Here is a 16,962-nt window from a genome sequence, read left to right as displayed (position 1 = left end):
GATGGAGAAAGGAGAGTCTATATTACAAGCCAAGAAGAAAGAGAGATGAGAATAAGAAGATAGAATTTTTTGGTCAAGGGCAGGAAATAAACCAGCAATGTGGGTGAAATAACTTAAATCTCATTGCAGTTTCAATTAGAAGCCCACAGAGTAGAACCGAAAGGCCAGAAGGCAATAACCTAACTCTTTTAGAAACTAGAAGAAGGGGCAGCTAGGTGGCACAGCACCAGACCTGGAGTCAGGAGGATCTGAGTTCAAATCTGCCCTCAGACACCTGATACATTTACTAGCTGTGTGAACTTGGGCAAGTCACTTAACCCCAACTGCCTTGCCTAACCCCCTGCAAAAAAAATGAAACTAGAAGAAGAGCTAAGGGAAAGTAGCTTCAAGCCTGGGCAAAGATAGCTCAGAGAGACTCTTTCATATTTTAAAATCTACAGTACCCTGACCACCATACATTTTAGAGCTTGTAAATTCTGAGCTAAGCTAAGGAAACTATATCGATGACATTCTTTAACTGTGTCCACTGGAAAGGTTCAATATTCCCACAGTTTATGTAATGTCCATGTACTCTGCAGCAGTTAGGTACCTAAAAATGTTTTGTTGAATATAAGCAGAGAAAGGAGATATGTCAAAGAAGGCAAGAAAGATGAAAGGGAAGGGCGTTGGAACCAGGAGTGTGGACTTCTTTGAGAGATCCTTCTCTTTTTTATCTCCCAGATCAGGGCTGGGGAACCTGTAGCCACGAGGCCACATGTGGCCTTCTAGTTCTCAGGTGCGGTCTTTTGACTGAGTCCAAGTCTTACAGAACAAATCCTTTTATTATGAGATCCATTCCCTTTATTTTATGGCACTAACAAATCCTGTTTATGACATAATCAAAGCAAAAATGTTCTCTTCTTATCATTTTATTGACTGTTACTGAACCCAGCTTTGTAAGAGACATCAAGGAATTCTCTTTAGGATAACTTTCTGAAACACTCTTTGGCTTATCTCACTTGACCAATGGCTAATGCTGGTTCTTAAGTCACTCTAAGAGGCACAGAGAGAACTGCTGGAGCAGAAACTCCACAGGGAGATGGCAGCGGGCTCTTCTGTTAGACTAGCTTGTGTTTACTACACCACACAACTTCAAACATGGCCCCAGAAAACCAAGAGGTTCTTACAGTGCCAATTTCTCCTCTGCCAAGGCCATCTTCATTCCGTCATTGACATGAAATTACCTCTGCCACTGGTCACTGGGAGGGATGCAAATATTGCCCCAAATGTTCAGAAGGGGGAAAAAAGAGGACTTTTTAATCTATAAACTAGTAGGCCTGACTTTCTTGAGAATTTCAGGTAGAGTTCTGGAGCATAATATTAAAGGCAAGAGAAACACTGGGGCACAGTGAATAAAGAAATGACCTCAAAGCCAGGAAGACCTCTGTCACACTGGGCTGACCTCGGTGTTCTAAGTAATTCTCTAGGCTATAAATTTCCGAGAAAGTGCCATCATGAATTGGTAAAGTTTCTTCACCAGAAGGTTCCCTACACTAATAAAATTATAGGTCCAGACTGTTCATCCTATAATTAAAGGCATAGTTTATGAATACATAGAATAGAAAGTAGTGGTACTACAACTAGCATGACTTCAAGTACAAAAAACGCCAGGGTAACATTTTTCTTTTTTAGACTACATCACTGAATCGGTAGATCATGGAAATGCTATATTCATAAAATACCTAGATTTCAAAAAGGCATGTTTCATGTTTCATGAAATCCTTGTGGAAAAGATGGAAAGATGGAGAGGCATTTAGGCCTAATCGAATAACTATATCCAAAGTGTGGTGAATAATGGATCACTAGTCAAGGAAGGAAGGAAATGAGCATTTATTAAGCTCCTACTATATGCCAAGCAATATTGCAAAGCACTTTACAAATATGTCATTGGAACTTCATAACAACCCTGGAAGACAGGTGCTATTATTATTATTCCCATTTTGAGTTAAGAAAACTGAGGAAGACAGAGGTTAAGTGATTTGCCCAGGGTTGTAAAGATAATAGGTATTTGAGACCAGAGCTGAACTTAGGTCTCTCTGGTTCCAAGCCCAGCATTCTCTAATGTACCACCTACCTCACAACTAGGAAGGAATTCGAGTGGAGTGCAAAAGGACTCTAACTTTGGCTTTATTTTTTTAGGTAGAATTGTTATTTTTATTATATTGGCTCAGTCTACACATGACCAATTATTGTTTTTCCAATTTTTTAATGTATTAGTGATTTTATTTAATATTTTAGTTTTCAACATTGATTTCCACAAGACTTTGAGTTACAAATTTTCTCCCCATTTCTACCCTCCCCCGTTTCCAAGATGGCATATATTCTGATTGCCTCATTCCCCAGTCAGCCCTCCCCTCTTTCAACCCACTCCCCCCCCATCCCCTTTCCCCCTTACTTTCTTGTAGGGCAAGATAGATTTCTATGCCCCATTCCCTATATATCTTCTTTCCCAGCTGCAAGCAAAAAACAACTTTTTTTATTTTTTTAAGCATCTGCTTTTAAAACTTTGAATTCCAAATTCTCTCCCCTCTTCCCTTCCCACCCACCCTCCCTAGGAAGGCAAGCAATTCAACATAGATCACCCATGTATCACTATGTAAAAGTGATATGTATGTATGTAAGTGTATGTAAAACACTTCCACAATGCTCATGTTGTGAAAAGCTAACTATATTTTCTTCCCTCCTGTTCCCCTTTATTCAATTTTCTCCCTTGACCCTGTCCCTTTTCAAAGGTGTTTGCTTTTGCTTACCTCCTCCCCTTATCTGCCTTCCCTTCTATCATCCCTCCTTTTTTATCCCCTTCCCCCTACTTTCCTGTGGGGTAAGATATCCAATTGAGTGTGTATGTTATTCCCTCCTCAAGTTGAACCCAATGAGAATAAGATTGACTCATTCCCCCTCACCTGCCCCCTCTTCCCTTCCAACAGAATTGCTTTTTCTTGCCACTTTTATGTGTGATAATTTACCCAATTCTATCTCTCCCTTTCTCCCTCTCTCAATATATTCCTCTCACCCCTTAATTTGATTTTATTTTTTTAGATATCATCCCTTCATATTCAACTCACCCTGTGCCCTCTGTCTATGTATGTGTATATTCCCTTCAACTACCCTAATACTGAGAAAGGTCTCATGAATTACACATATCATCTTTCCCTGTAGGAATGTAAACATAACAGTTCAACTTTAGTAAGTCCCTTATGAATTCTCTTTCTTGTTTACCTTTTCATGCTTCTCTTGATTCTTGTATTTGAAAGTCAAATTTTCTATTCAGCTCTTTTCTTTTCACTGAAAAAACTTAAAAGTCCTCTATTTTGTTGAAAATCCATATTTTGCCTTGGAGCATGATACTCAGTTTTCCTGGGTAGGTGATTCTTGGTTTTAATCCTAGCTCCATTGAAACTCTGAAATGTCGTATTCCAAGCCCTTCGATTCCTTAATGTAGAAGCTGCTAGATCTTGGGTTATTCTGATTGTGTTTCCACAATACTCAAATTGTTTCTTTCTGGCTGCTTGCAGTATTTTCTCCTTGATCTGGGAGCTCTGGAATTTGGCAACAATATTCCTAGGAGTTTTCTTTTTGGGATCTTTTCAGGAGGTAATCAGTGGATTCTTTCAATTTCTATTTTACCCTCTGGCTCTAGAATATCAGGGCAGTTCTCCTTGATAATTTCTTGAAAGATGATGTCTCGGCTCTTTTCTGGATCATGGCTTTCAGGTAGTCCAATAATTTTTAAATTCTCTCTCCTGGATCTATTTTCCAGGTCAGTGGTTTTACCAATGAGATATTTTACATTGTCTTCCATTTTTTCATTCCTTTGGTTCTGTTTTATAATATCTTGATTTCTCATAAAGTCACTAGCTTCCACTTGCTCCAATCTAATTTTTAAGGTGGCATTTTCTTCAGTGATCTTTTGGACCTCCTTTTCCATTTGGCTAATTCTGCCTTTCAAGGCATTCTTCTCCTCGTTAGCTTTTTGGAGCTCTTTTGACATTTGGGTTAGTCTATTCTTGAAGGTGTTATTTTCTTCAGTATTGCTTTTCCAAATCCTTTTTGCGCTCTTAGTTCATAGAGCCTGAGCCCAATTCATATTTTTCTTGGAGGCTTTTAATGTAGGCTCTTTGACTTTGTTGACTTCTGGCTGTATGTTTTGGTCTTCCTTGTCACCAAAAAAGGAATCTTGAGTCTGAGTTTGAGTCTGAGTTCGTTTTTGCTGCCTGTTCATGTTCCCAGCCAAATACTTGACCCTTGAGCTTTTTGTCAGGATATGGCTGCTTGTAGAGTACACAGTACTTTGTTCCAAGCTTTAGGGTCCAAGCACTGCTGTTTTCAGAGCTACTTCTACTCCACCGTCACCCCAGGCTCTGTCACAGCAGCGCTCCTCCTCCCCAAAAACTGCCAACTAGGACTGCAATACAGATCCAAGCAGGGCACAGCAATAAAATCTGCCCTTGTGCCCACAAAGCACTCCTTGTACTCCCACTCTGATCCACTGCTAGATTCCTCCCACCATGTGAGCCAAGGACTAGGGAAGTAGCCGATGCTAGTGCTCTGGAAGCAGCCTCAGGCACTTCCTGCTGCTGCTACTGCCAGTGCTGCACCACCTTCACCACCTCCAGGGCTTGTGATTGGACTGCTCTGAACTCGATCCCGCAGTTTCCCCCTAACCTGCTCTTTGGCATTTGTGGGTTGAGAAGTCTGGTAACTGCCACAGCTCACTGTTTCATGGCCCCACAGCCTGTTCCAGCTGGCTGACTCAGGGTCTGATCTGTCCCAGCGTGGCCCAAGCTGGGCTGCCTTCCCCTCTCAGCACCATGTGATAGACCCTTCCCAGTGACCATCCAGGCGTTTCCCTCTGCTATTTTGTGGGTTCTACAGCTCCAGAATTTGTTCAGAGCCATTTTTACAGGTGTATGGAGGGATTTGGGTGAGACCTTAAGCAAGTCCCTGCTTTCTAGCTGCCATCTTGGCTCCACTCCCTGGCTTTATTTTCTTATACAATTTTATGAATAACTTAGATGAAAGTATAGATGTCATACTTATTAAATTTGTGGATAACAGAAAGATGAGGATAACTAACACAGTGAACTGCATGAGAGAAATATGATTCCAAATTATGACAACTGGGTCAAATCTAATAATATGAAATTTAGTAGCGATAAATGGAAAGCCCTACATTTTGGTTCAAAGAGTCAACTGTAAGTCTAGAATGACAGAGTGGTAGCGAGACAACCATTCACGTGCTTTTGTTGTTGTTGTTGTTTTTTTGATGGATTGTAACTACAATCCAATATCCAAACATGTTAGCAAGGAAAGCTGATATAATCTGTGGCTGCATTCATAGAATGGTGTTCAGAACGAGGAAATGGAGAGTCCTGCCATACTCTGTCCTGGTCAGGACACAACATGGTCAGTTTTAAGCACCATATTCTAGGAAGGATGTGAATAAGCTAGAGTATAACCAAAGGAGGGTAACCAGGATCTTAAAAGGATAAGAAACTGACATGTAAAGATTAGCTGGAGGAAACTGGGGTATTCAGACAAATGAAGAGATTTACAAAGTCCATTACAGCTTTCTTCAAGCATTTTAAAGATGTCATGTCAAAGAGAAATTGTTTTAGTCACTCCCGAAGGGTAGAATTAGAAGCAATGGATATCATAGGAAAACTTCTTTTGGCTGGTTACAAGGGGGGAAAAACCTTTCTAATACTTAGAGCTGTCCCAAAGTAAAGTGGGCTGCCTTGCTAATCACTGAAGTTCTTCATGCATATACTAGGTGACCACCTGTCAGGGATTTTTGTATAAGAGGTACTTTCTTGGGTGTGTATTGGACTAGATGACCTCCGAGGCCCCTTCCCTTTCTCATATTCCATTATGCCTATTCATTCTTGCCCAGGCTCTTGCCCTTGTGTCTCCAGTTCCATTGCTGCCACCAGGTCCATCCAGGTCCTGACTATCTCCTGTCTGGATTACAGTAGTAGCCTCTTAATCGGCTTCTCTGAATATAATTTCTTCCTCTTCTGCTGCTTTTGAATACAACCATCGAGTCAACAATCCTAAAACTTCTTTTACATATCATTACTCCCCTCTTGTTCTTATTGTCCCCAGCAGTAGTAGCTGAAGCTCATGGAATCAGATGGGAAGGCATGGTTAGTATCATATCAGCAAGTGCCAGATAAGCCATATTAGTTCAGGTTAATGTGTCATAATGGCTGTGCCTTAATCCTTCACTATGCTTTTTTTTATTCACACTTAGTGCATTATTTAGCCTGTCTTTCTCAGTTTCCTGCTTCATGGTGCTAGGACTGATGGTTGTTTGTTTTCAACCCTCAAGACATCAACTCTTCTCTGGCTCTTTTAGCCTGGGGCTTCCTGTGCTGATGCATCTTTTGCCTCTGTTCCTCTGGTGCTATGAATCTTTCTTACTCTTAGGCTGACTCCACAATGGAGGTCAGCGATTCCTCATTGAGGAGATCCTCCGGGCTCTGGGCAAAGTGAAACAGGACAATTCATTTACTCAAAAGTTGCCACTGCCTTCATATTACCTACAAGATCAAATCCTGCTGGTCTAGCTCCTCTTTAATCAATCTTTGCTTCACCAACCTTATGTCCCAAAATAACCCAACAGAAACACCAGCCTGGTCCCTTAATTTTCCTTTGAAAACATGGTGATGACTCTCCCCTCTGCACCACTGTTCATGCTTTTCTCCTCCCCTGGATTGGTCTCTCTTTCCTTTCTACCAATCTCTTTTACTTGTCCTTCAACATCTCTAGTTCAAGTACAACTGCCTTCTTGATAAATACCCTTACTACTTCAGCCCAAACTGATGTTTCCCTTCCTTAGTCTATTAAAACTCTTACCTGTACAATGGTTGTTGCTGCTTAACCTTTACTGACTTGTGTTGTTATGTCCTGGATATGTTCTGTCTCCATATGAGATTTTAAATCCCCTAGGGAAAAGAACTATGTCTATGTTTTTATATAATATCTCTCACCATGCCAAGTGCATAGCAGATACTCATTACCTGTTAAGCAATGAATGTAAATATCCCTGAGGGCTAACACTATTAAAATAATTCATACCGAGGTATAAATGACTGCTAGATCACTTTCCTCTGCAAAAAAATGGGAACAGAATGCTGAGAGAATATGAGTTTTATATGGGTGGTAAGAGACAGAGGATTTTAACTCTGAAAGACAGTAATATCTACAGAAGGCAAGCCTAGAATAAAGTGCTACAAGTCAGAAGCTTTAGGGCATGGGGCACCAAAGGTGTGAAGATGGGACAGGAAACATGAACATCGAGAATGGGTTGAAAGACTAATGAAGAAATAGGGAAACCTGGCAGGTAGCTAGAAGATTAAAATTTGAGAAGCTGCCATAGAGCATCTCTGCCTACTTTCATTTCTAGAAGAGGTTCTAATACCTATATTCCTCTCCCTCCCACAGAGGACCACCATACTAGTCAAATGCAGATAAAGATATTCCTAGAACAAGAGACTAGAGACTGTATCATCATTTTCTTTCTAGAAAGTTTTTCATATTTGTTTCATCAACTTTAAAAAAACTGAAATGATTTAATTGACTAAATTATTGGTGTAATATGAGGACTGCTGTTATAACCACTGCCTTCTTTGGACTCTGGACTTGCCATAAGAGATATTACTCAATAAAATGCTAGAAAAACAGAAGAATTTAAATAGTAATTAGAATTTTCTAAAAGAGTTGGGATTTGTCTTACAAAGAGGATGATTTTATAGCCTTTCTTATAAGTAGTACAAAATGTTTCATTCACCTGTTATCAACAGGAAGACTGAGGCATCAAGATGCTATGTATCTCAAAGCTACCTAGGTTCAGTGGACCACTGCTTTTGGCAATGTCTTAAATATCTAACCATATCATTATGGATTAAATACTTTTGTAAAAATGGTTGGTCATTGAAAAATCAGATTACCTTATACAATTTGCTAAATTCAATACAACGAGATTCTTCAAATTAGCAATTGACTTAAGGCTGACATCAGTAATCCTCTCACAATCAGTCATGTAAATATGGCGGAGATCTTCATAACACTTATCCAGAAGTTTGAAAGTTAAGTCAGTGATCCGATTATTCCCTGTTAAAATAAAGACCCCAAAGGCATCACATTTACGTTAATACTCAAGATCAATAAAAGTGATGAAAAAGCTTAACAATGTCACTGACCTTCAACTCGAACCTTGCTAAGTGAGCAGTCAGTAAGATATTTAAAAGCAGTGTCAGAGAGATGTGGTGAACCAATGAATACTACAGATGTGATATTTTTGCACCTTTCAACTAAAACCTTTGAGAAGAGAAAAAAAGATGATTAGAGCAAACCCTAGATTCTAGAACAAATGTAGAACTAAGGTTCTAATATATTTAGAGCAGGAAAGGGACTTAGAGAGCACATCAAAGTCTAACCCACTCATTTTCAAGATGAGGAAACCATAGCCCATAGAAGTAATGCGGCTTGCATGAGGTCATACAGGTACTAAAGGGTGGAGCTGGGATTTTAATCCAGTCTTCTCTCCAATGTGGATCAATCTTTACCAGCTGGAAAAAAAAAAGTTGTCTATTGCAGTCTTTAACAATATTATCATTCTTATCATTCCATAATATCAATGATAAGAAATTTCAAGGCAAAAATGAACTATTCAAGAAATATGTTTCACAGATCAACTTTTCAAAGAAGGCTAGTGAACTGTTATACCACTTAAAATACCTGAATTCCTGAGATGCTAATGAAATGAAAACTCAACTTTTAACAGTTTCTCTTGTAAGTACAAAATTAATACTCTTCTTTTGAGTTAATACATTCTAAACTGAGAAGTTCTTTGGGAATTAAAGTAAGAAAATGCCTTCTTCCCCCCCACCCCACCCCCTGATTTATAAGTAAACAGAAAAACAAAGTGAAGGATGAGTTTGCTACAAAACCCAATATTTTCTCTCTCATGTTGTCTTGGCCAAGTTTTTTACTTCAACCTGAAATTCCACAATAAAGATCCCAAAATGAATGTTTAATTAAAACATACATGTATTGGTTTAAAAATACAAAACATATGAGCTTCTTCCTTTGCAAAGTTTAAATATCTAGTTTTAATGACAACTGTATTACTGCTATACGGCAAAAATATAATGGCTGAATTGGAGATAGCTCATCTCTAAAAATCAACAGTTTTACTTAAATAACTAAATTAAACTTGTCAATTTTCTGCTAAAGCCAAAAAAATCACTCAGACATCCATTGCTAAAACATATCAGTTTTAAAGATTAGATAATATCAAATGAGTTTTCTTGACTAGTCATTTAAATCAAATCCATTCTAGTTCACTAGTTAAAGCCTTCAAATATTTTTACCATTTTTTTCTTAAATAATAACACAAGTCAAATTTTCTAATAAAGTTTACCAATGTCAGAGGAAAGAACATCAAGTACCATTTAAATGTTAATTTAACATACTTATAATTGAACGGCTGGATAGGGGGAAAAAGTGATTTAAGAAGTCATGTCCTAAGTGTATAAAAAGTCGTGAGGAAAGGGAACTTCAAAAAGGATTGCTACATTCAATGGGTACCGTTACCTAATCTTGAACACTGACAAGCTCCAAGATACTTTTATATACTAAAACTCTGTGTGTGAATTACACTATAAAACAAAAGTAGCTGGAGAGCAATGGAGAAACTTCACAGGGGATTTGAGGACACAAAGAAATTAGAAGTTTACAAGTATATGTATAAACCTCTGTGAGTATATGCATATGGGCATATATATGCACACACGCACACACACACACACACACACACACACACACATAGATATAATGAGCTCTTTTTCCCACACCTATGCACCAGCAAATGGCTGATGTGTACCAACAGACTTGTCAAAACTTGTACAACTAGCTCTGAAGAAGGAATAGTCAGTCAACATACATTTATTAAGTGCCTACTATGTACCACAAAGAAAGGCAAATGCATGATCTCTGCCCTCAAAGAGCTCACGTTAGAATAGGCGAGGCAACATGCAAAAAACTGTATGCATCATATATAAACAATATAACTGGAAAGTAATCTCAGGGGTAAAGTGCTATGAGGAAAGAGAAATGTGAGATTTCATTGTATAACTCCCAGGTAAGGTCACTCCATTGATATAAACAGACACCTTCTATGCAACTTAGGGCTTAAGATTTGACAAAAGAAGTATCAAACTCATGGCCCACAAAACTTGTGTGGCCTGAACCACATTAAAACAGGGAAATGTTTAACAACATAAATAAAAGCACAGTACAACACAAATACTGTTACTTTGTGGTTTTCTAAGTCAATATGTGGCTGGCAAGAGTCCGTTTCTGTTTGATTTTGACATTACTGAGGGTTAAGTCCTTTCATTAAGAAACAGGCAGAAATCAATACTGAGGTCAAATCAGTGACATGAGTGTGTTGTATATGTGTTGAATGTGGCAAATTTCAAGTTTAGTCCAATTTGCATTTTACCCAGCAACAGCTATACAGTACTTTATGGACTACGAAGTGCTTTACAAATATCACCTCATTCAGTCCTCTTGAGAACCCTAGGAGTTAGGTACTATTGTTATCCCCATTTTTCAGGGAAGGAGACCAAGGCTGAGAAAGGACAAGCGACGTGCCAAGGTCATAGCACTGGTAAGTATCTGAGGCAGTATACAAACTCAGGTCTTCCTGACTACAAGGCTGCACCTAATCCATAATGCTGCCTAGCTGCCTATGTAGTTAACATAATGATTTGTAAAAAAAAATTAACACTTTTTCTAACCTTCCCAGTCTTCTTACACTCTACTCCCTTCCCTGGACTTTACAATCCAGGGACACTCTCCTCCCTTCTGTTATTTGGATAAGATTCCCCATCTCCCAACTCCATGCATTTTTACTGGCTGTCTTCCATGCCTGGAATTCTCTTCCTTCTCATCTCTGCCTCCTGGCTTCCCTGACTTCCTTTAAGTACTAGCTAAAATCTCACTTTCTACACAAAGGCTTTCCCAATTCCCCTTAATGCCAGTGCCTTCCCTCTGTGATCCCCCCAACCTGTACCATTTGTCTTCTATAGATTTTATTTGTACATGGTTGTTTATTTGTACAGAGTCTTCTCCATTAGACAGTGAGCTACTTGAGAATAAGGACTGAAGGAAGCTTCAGAATTTCTACGGAGGCAGAGCCCTGCCCATTGCTCCTTGTCCTTGGGCAGTTCTGTCTGCTCCCCACCTTCGTGATAAAGAAAAACAAGCTACGGTGACCACATCTGGAGCATATACACTATTCTGTCTTTCTTGTGTCTTGCATCTTTGCTCTGATGGGCAAGAGATATTCTTCAAGTAGAGGAATGAGAAGATAAAGGATATTTCCAGGGACAGTGTTGGTCTACTGCTCTCCAAAAAGCCAGTCGAGTCACCCAGCCTAGTCATGTGCTCCAGATCAGATTAAATCATCATGGCAACAAAACCACCATGAGGCAAATGCCATGCTTCAACCATCAGGCCAAAATATCACCCTTTATTATAATAGGCCCATAGCTGTATCCTCACCATGCTTCAAAAGGTTATCCTAATCCTGACTGCTTGGCAATGACTCTATCATTACCTATTTTGAAATATGGGGTGGGGCAGAGCTAAACTATGAATACACTGAAAAAACTATGCCACAGCCATAGCCTTTCCCTTAACTTGCCCTGCCCCAGGGCCAAGGTAACTGCCAGGCTTTTTGTATCTCTTAAACAATGTTTTAGATCACCATGGCACCTCAACCCCATGCATGTTCCTAGTAGCCCCAAGAACCTACCCAAAGTTTTACACAGCTGTGGGACTCTAGGAGAGCAACACCTCAACTAGCAGCCCATCTTCTGACCACTAGGCTAAAATTCTACCATTTGCAGAACTCCAGGCCCCAGCTGTGTGTTTAATCTCAGTATGTCCTACCAGGCCAGGGATGCCCCTGTGCAGTAAACCCTGTCCTAGCTCCCACCCTCAGTAAACTGGTTGAAGCTTGGCAAAGGCCCATGCACAAGGCCAGGTCTATAATGAGCTGGAATTTGGCCACAGTTGCAACATCATCCTGACTACTGGTTCAGAGCTTCAGCTTTGAGAATATCAGCTATGAACCATGGGATCAAGCCTCTAAAACAAGTTCTGCCCTTCACCCTAAAGCAACAGCTTTATTGTTAAGGTGCCCTGATCACCAGTGTGATCCCCAGACTGTACCTTCATTATATCCCAGACGGCACCCATGATACAAGTGCACCTTCACCATTTCCCCAGTGCTCGATGACAGTCACAGCTGTGCTATTACTGGGTTGGAAAAACCAGGCTAGGACAATAGTTCCACCATCACTAGTCTTCCAGCTCTTGACCAGAAGAATAAATTTGTCCTTCATCAATCTTGGGACACTGAATCAAAGCCCTTTCTGAACGCTTCATGTGCCCTGACCACGTAGCAGATACTCCTAAGGAACAGTTCATAAGGCCAAGGGCTTCTGGGCTATCACAAAGATAAAAGCCAAATCAAATCTGCACCCAGCCCTGACTTCCAGGAAAAAGATTCTCTTAACAATAATCAAAAAACAAAACTAAACAAAAAAAAGCCATACTTAAACTGCCTCCCTAGCACAAACCAGAGGTTGTACTGGGGCCGTTGCCAACACACTGTGACTTGGCAAAAAGCCACAAAACAGAGATTACAATGGGCTCTACAAGCCAGATACTTTAACTACCAGGCTTAGGAAAAACACTTTTCTTAATAGTACTGCCAAATATATTTTTATGAAAGGGAGAGAGCACTGTAAATGTTTAAAAAAACACTTTGTATTATTTCCTTACAATCCAGGGCTTTAAAACACACACACACATTTGCTGTTATATCTGAAATTATTAGAAAAACATACGGCAGCCGAGTGGCATAGTACATAGAATGCTGGAGTACTTGAAGTATGAAGACATGGATTTCAATCTTGTCTCAGAAACTGACTAGCTGTGCAACCCCAGGCAAACCAAATAACGTCTCCGTGCCTCAGTTTTTTCAAGTGTAAAATAACGATGATAAAAGCACCTACTTTCCAGGGTTGTTGTGAGGTTCAAATGAGATAACATATAACATCTTGTGAAGCCTAAAGGGCCATCTATAAATGCTAGCTATCATCTTATCTCATCTCAGATTCTGATTCTAAAGATAACTTGCGATTCAGTGACCTACTTTTATACAACTATCCGTCAGAGTTGGCATATCATTGATGACCAAGTGCTTTATTCCAGTGCAGCTGCATGCAATATCCCTGAAGCCTTGAACTGAAATCTAAATTTAAAAAAGAGGATATTGATTTTATTGAGTGAACACATTAAGATAACATTTAATGAAACTTTAAGACATCAGTAAAAAAGGGTAAGTTAGGCAGGCCTAATAGTAGAGGTTGAACCTACAAAAAGTGTTGTTCAAAGTGGGAAGTATAGAAAAGGAATAATCACACTTGTTTCCTTAAAAAATGTCACCCTTTCCTCAAAAATACTGATAGAATTAGATCTCAATTATTCGCATTTATGGAAAACAGTAGATACCTGTATGCATACCTGCATACATATACAACACATACATGCATATGTACAATATGTTCCCAAAATTTTTAAACTGAACCAAAACTTTTGGGACACCCTGTATTATATACTCACCTTTGTGTGTGCATGTGCATATTCACAAGTATATAGACAGTATTTTGTTAAACTTTCATGATACTAAAATGTTATGTCAAAATGCAGAATAAAAAATCAAAATATTATCAAGGAAACCACTTCATTCATTCATTGAACAGATTTGCTAAGCACTAATCCAGTTCCATAACGCCTATCTGAATTGAACTATTATTCTGAAAATATTATACCCTTTTAACATGAAAAAAAACCTAAACCAAATGACTATGGCCATAGTAAGATTTATGTGTCATTCTTTACTTCTGAAGAATCAATTGCTACCTCGTTTTGTCAAACATTCATGTCATCTCCATCCCAAGAATGATATTTTAAGTCAAAGTGTCAGTTCTTTTTTATTGGGACCTTAGGTAAAGGTGTTTCTAGCACTGGACTGAAACAAAAAAAGATGCTCCCAAATACAGAGAGTAAATGACCTGTCAGTGGTCACACAGTTGGTAAGTGTCAGAAGAGATTCAAATTCAGGTTTCTCCTGAATCCAAATCCAACCATCTTCCATTATACCACATAGCCTCTCCATTTAAGGATGATAGAAATACAATCAACGAAGCCTCAGGTGTTGAGCATCCAATTTCGGTGATAGGAAACCAAGATCACACCCTTTCCAGAGGCAACTTACTCAGCAAATAGAGACTATCAACTTCAGAGGCAAGGGAGGTTCCCTACACTACATGATTTCTCAGTCCTTTGATACTGCAAACTCTGAGATTGGCAGAGGAAAACACTAAATTCTTAACAGACCATCAAGGAGAACTCAAGGAGAGCTATTCCTATACTCCTGCACATTAAGTGACCTATTAATGGAACCCCAAGGCTGTTGCTGAGCATCTTAGCAAAGAGTTATATAGAGAAATGAAATTTCTGAGTCTGCATAACTCATAGCTCTCTCTCTCCCTCCCTCTCTCTCTGTCACACACATACACACACACACGCGCGCACACACACGTCAAAAATTGGCAGTGAAAAGAATATTTGATCTGAAAACAAAAGACTTGCTTTTGAATCCCAGCCCTGCTGCCTTCTTCTTGTATGACTATGGTCAAGTCATTTAACCACTGTGGACCTGAATTTTCTCATTTATCCAAGTGATGGGTTTGGGCTATGAACTCCAATCCCATGGTTCGACAAAATGAATTTAATTCCAGAATCTATTTGGAGGTGGTTCCTGTAATGTAATGGTTATTACTTCACATGCAAAATGGTCCCCAGGTCTCAACCAGGCAGAAATATGTCTCTTGTGGCTTCCTTTTCTTTGAGGTAGGTAGGTTGCACAATGGACAAAGCTCTCGACCTGGAGTCAGAAAGGCATTCAAATCTAGCTTGTGACTCTGGACAAGTTGTTTAACTTCTGTTTGCCTCAGTTTCTTCAACTGTAAAATTGGGGATAATAACAGCACCTGCCTCACAGCGTTGCTGTGAGGACCAGATTAGATATTTTGTAAAGTGTTTAGCACAGGGCCTAGCACACAGTAGGCAGCATATAAATGCTTATTCCCTTCTCCTTATCCCTTCTCTTATTTATTTTTCCTCCTAGACTTGTCCAGGAGAGAAACTAGAGATGGGATTTGTCACCAACTTTGACTGAGAGTCTTCCTCAAGGTGGATGTTCCCCTCTTTACACTTTGTCGGTCTCATTTATTTCAGTAGCTTCCACTACCACCTCCGTGCAGATGACTTTGCAATCTCTATCTCCAGCTCTGAACTCTCTATCTGCATCTCCAGTTTTCAGGACATCCCCATGTGTATCACACAGGCACTCGACAGCTGTCTCCACTTTTTAAATTCCACTACCACCAACTACTACAGATTCTAATAATCACCAGCCTGGACTATTACAGTAGGCTCCCAACAACTCATCCTGCCAACTCCAAATAACCCTTCCTACCACTATCTGACTTCTGTTAGTCACCCTTAATACCATAAAAACAATTATAGTTGACATTTATATAGTATTTTGTGGTTGCAAAGTGCTATATATATATATATGTATATATATATATATATGTGTGTATATATATATATATATATACACACACACACACACATATATCTCATCTCATTTAATTTTCACAACCACCCTATGAGGTAAGTACCACAGCTATTATTGAGTTCATTTGACAGATAAGGAAACTAAGGCTCCTGGATGTTAAGTGACATGGCTATGGTCACATAGCTAGTAACAGAGGCTACATTCAAACACAGGTCTTCCTAACTCCAGGGCAAGCACTGTTCCCACACTTTATCACATGGCATCTCATACCCTCTGGCATATAAAGCTCTTCACAGTCTGACCACAACCTACTTTTCCAGCATTGCCGTACATTATGCTCTTTACCTCACTCTATTGTCCAACTAAACTGGCTTTATTGCTCTTCCTCCACCCCTATCCTCTATGCCTGGAATGCACTCTATCCTAACCCCTATCTCTTAGAATCTCCCTTAAGACATAGTTCAAATAACACTTCGTACATAAAGATGCTCCTGATCTCCCCCATGCCAGGTGTGAGTGCCTGTTTCAACAATCCGGTGGGGGCAGGGAGGGGGGGAGGTGTGAAAGACCAACACAAGCCCAACAACAAGGACACTACCAGCACACTGCAAAAGCCCAGGTTCTTTTGATCTGCTTTAGTAAGGAAAGCAACATTAAGGGGTTGACAGGTTTACTTTAATTTGACATACAAATATCACTCACTTAGTTCAGGGGGAAAAGCCAGCACCCTGAACTTCAGAGCAAAATACAAACAAAGTACAAACATCAACAGACAGACCTTGTCTGATTCAAATCCCAATACATAGTTACCAGAATTTAACAAACTCTCAATATCCGGGTTTATGAGCTAGAGGGCTCTTAGCTACAGCCACCAAGAGTGAGAGCCCTGCACAAATGGCTCTGTCTTCTCTTCTTATAGCATTTCAGACGTCATCAAACATCATCTGAATGACCAGAACTTAGGCTCCTATGATTGGCTCTTGAGTTAGCACCTCCCCTTAGTACCCTGGGAGCTTCACACCCACATAGGCTTAGCACCTAATAGGGGTTTGGGCCTGGGGCTTAGCACCTAGTAAGACTCAGTGAAATACACTGAATTAATCAAAGGAAACAAAGGCCAAGCTCTTCAAGGGCACTTGGTTGAACTGAGTGCTAAGAGCCCATTTTGCTTACCAACACAGTCTTAGTATTCT

General features: G+C 39.7%; 1 protein-coding gene across 1 annotated transcript in view; it reads right to left on the bottom strand.

The window, feature by feature from the left end:
• The window catches only part of FBXL13 (F-box and leucine rich repeat protein 13), a 156,545-nt gene that overhangs the window by 99,173 nt on the left and 40,410 nt on the right, over window positions 1-16,962 (bottom strand). Inside the window, exons 4-6 of the mRNA XM_036760646.1 lie at window positions 13,274-13,372; window positions 8,244-8,361; window positions 7,992-8,154 (exon numbers count right to left, since the gene is read on the bottom strand). Of these exons, the coding sequence (XP_036616541.1) occupies window positions 7,992-8,154; window positions 8,244-8,361; window positions 13,274-13,372 (380 nt within the window). The remainder of the gene's footprint in view (window positions 1-7,991; window positions 8,155-8,243; window positions 8,362-13,273; window positions 13,373-16,962) is intronic.

Source organism: Trichosurus vulpecula, chromosome 5 (genome assembly GCF_011100635.1).
Source record: "Trichosurus vulpecula isolate mTriVul1 chromosome 5, mTriVul1.pri, whole genome shotgun sequence".
Taxonomy (NCBI): Eukaryota; Metazoa; Chordata; class Mammalia; order Diprotodontia; family Phalangeridae; genus Trichosurus; species Trichosurus vulpecula.
The sequence above is the reverse complement of the archived record's forward strand: the minus strand, read 5'-3'. Positions and strand labels throughout refer to the sequence as shown.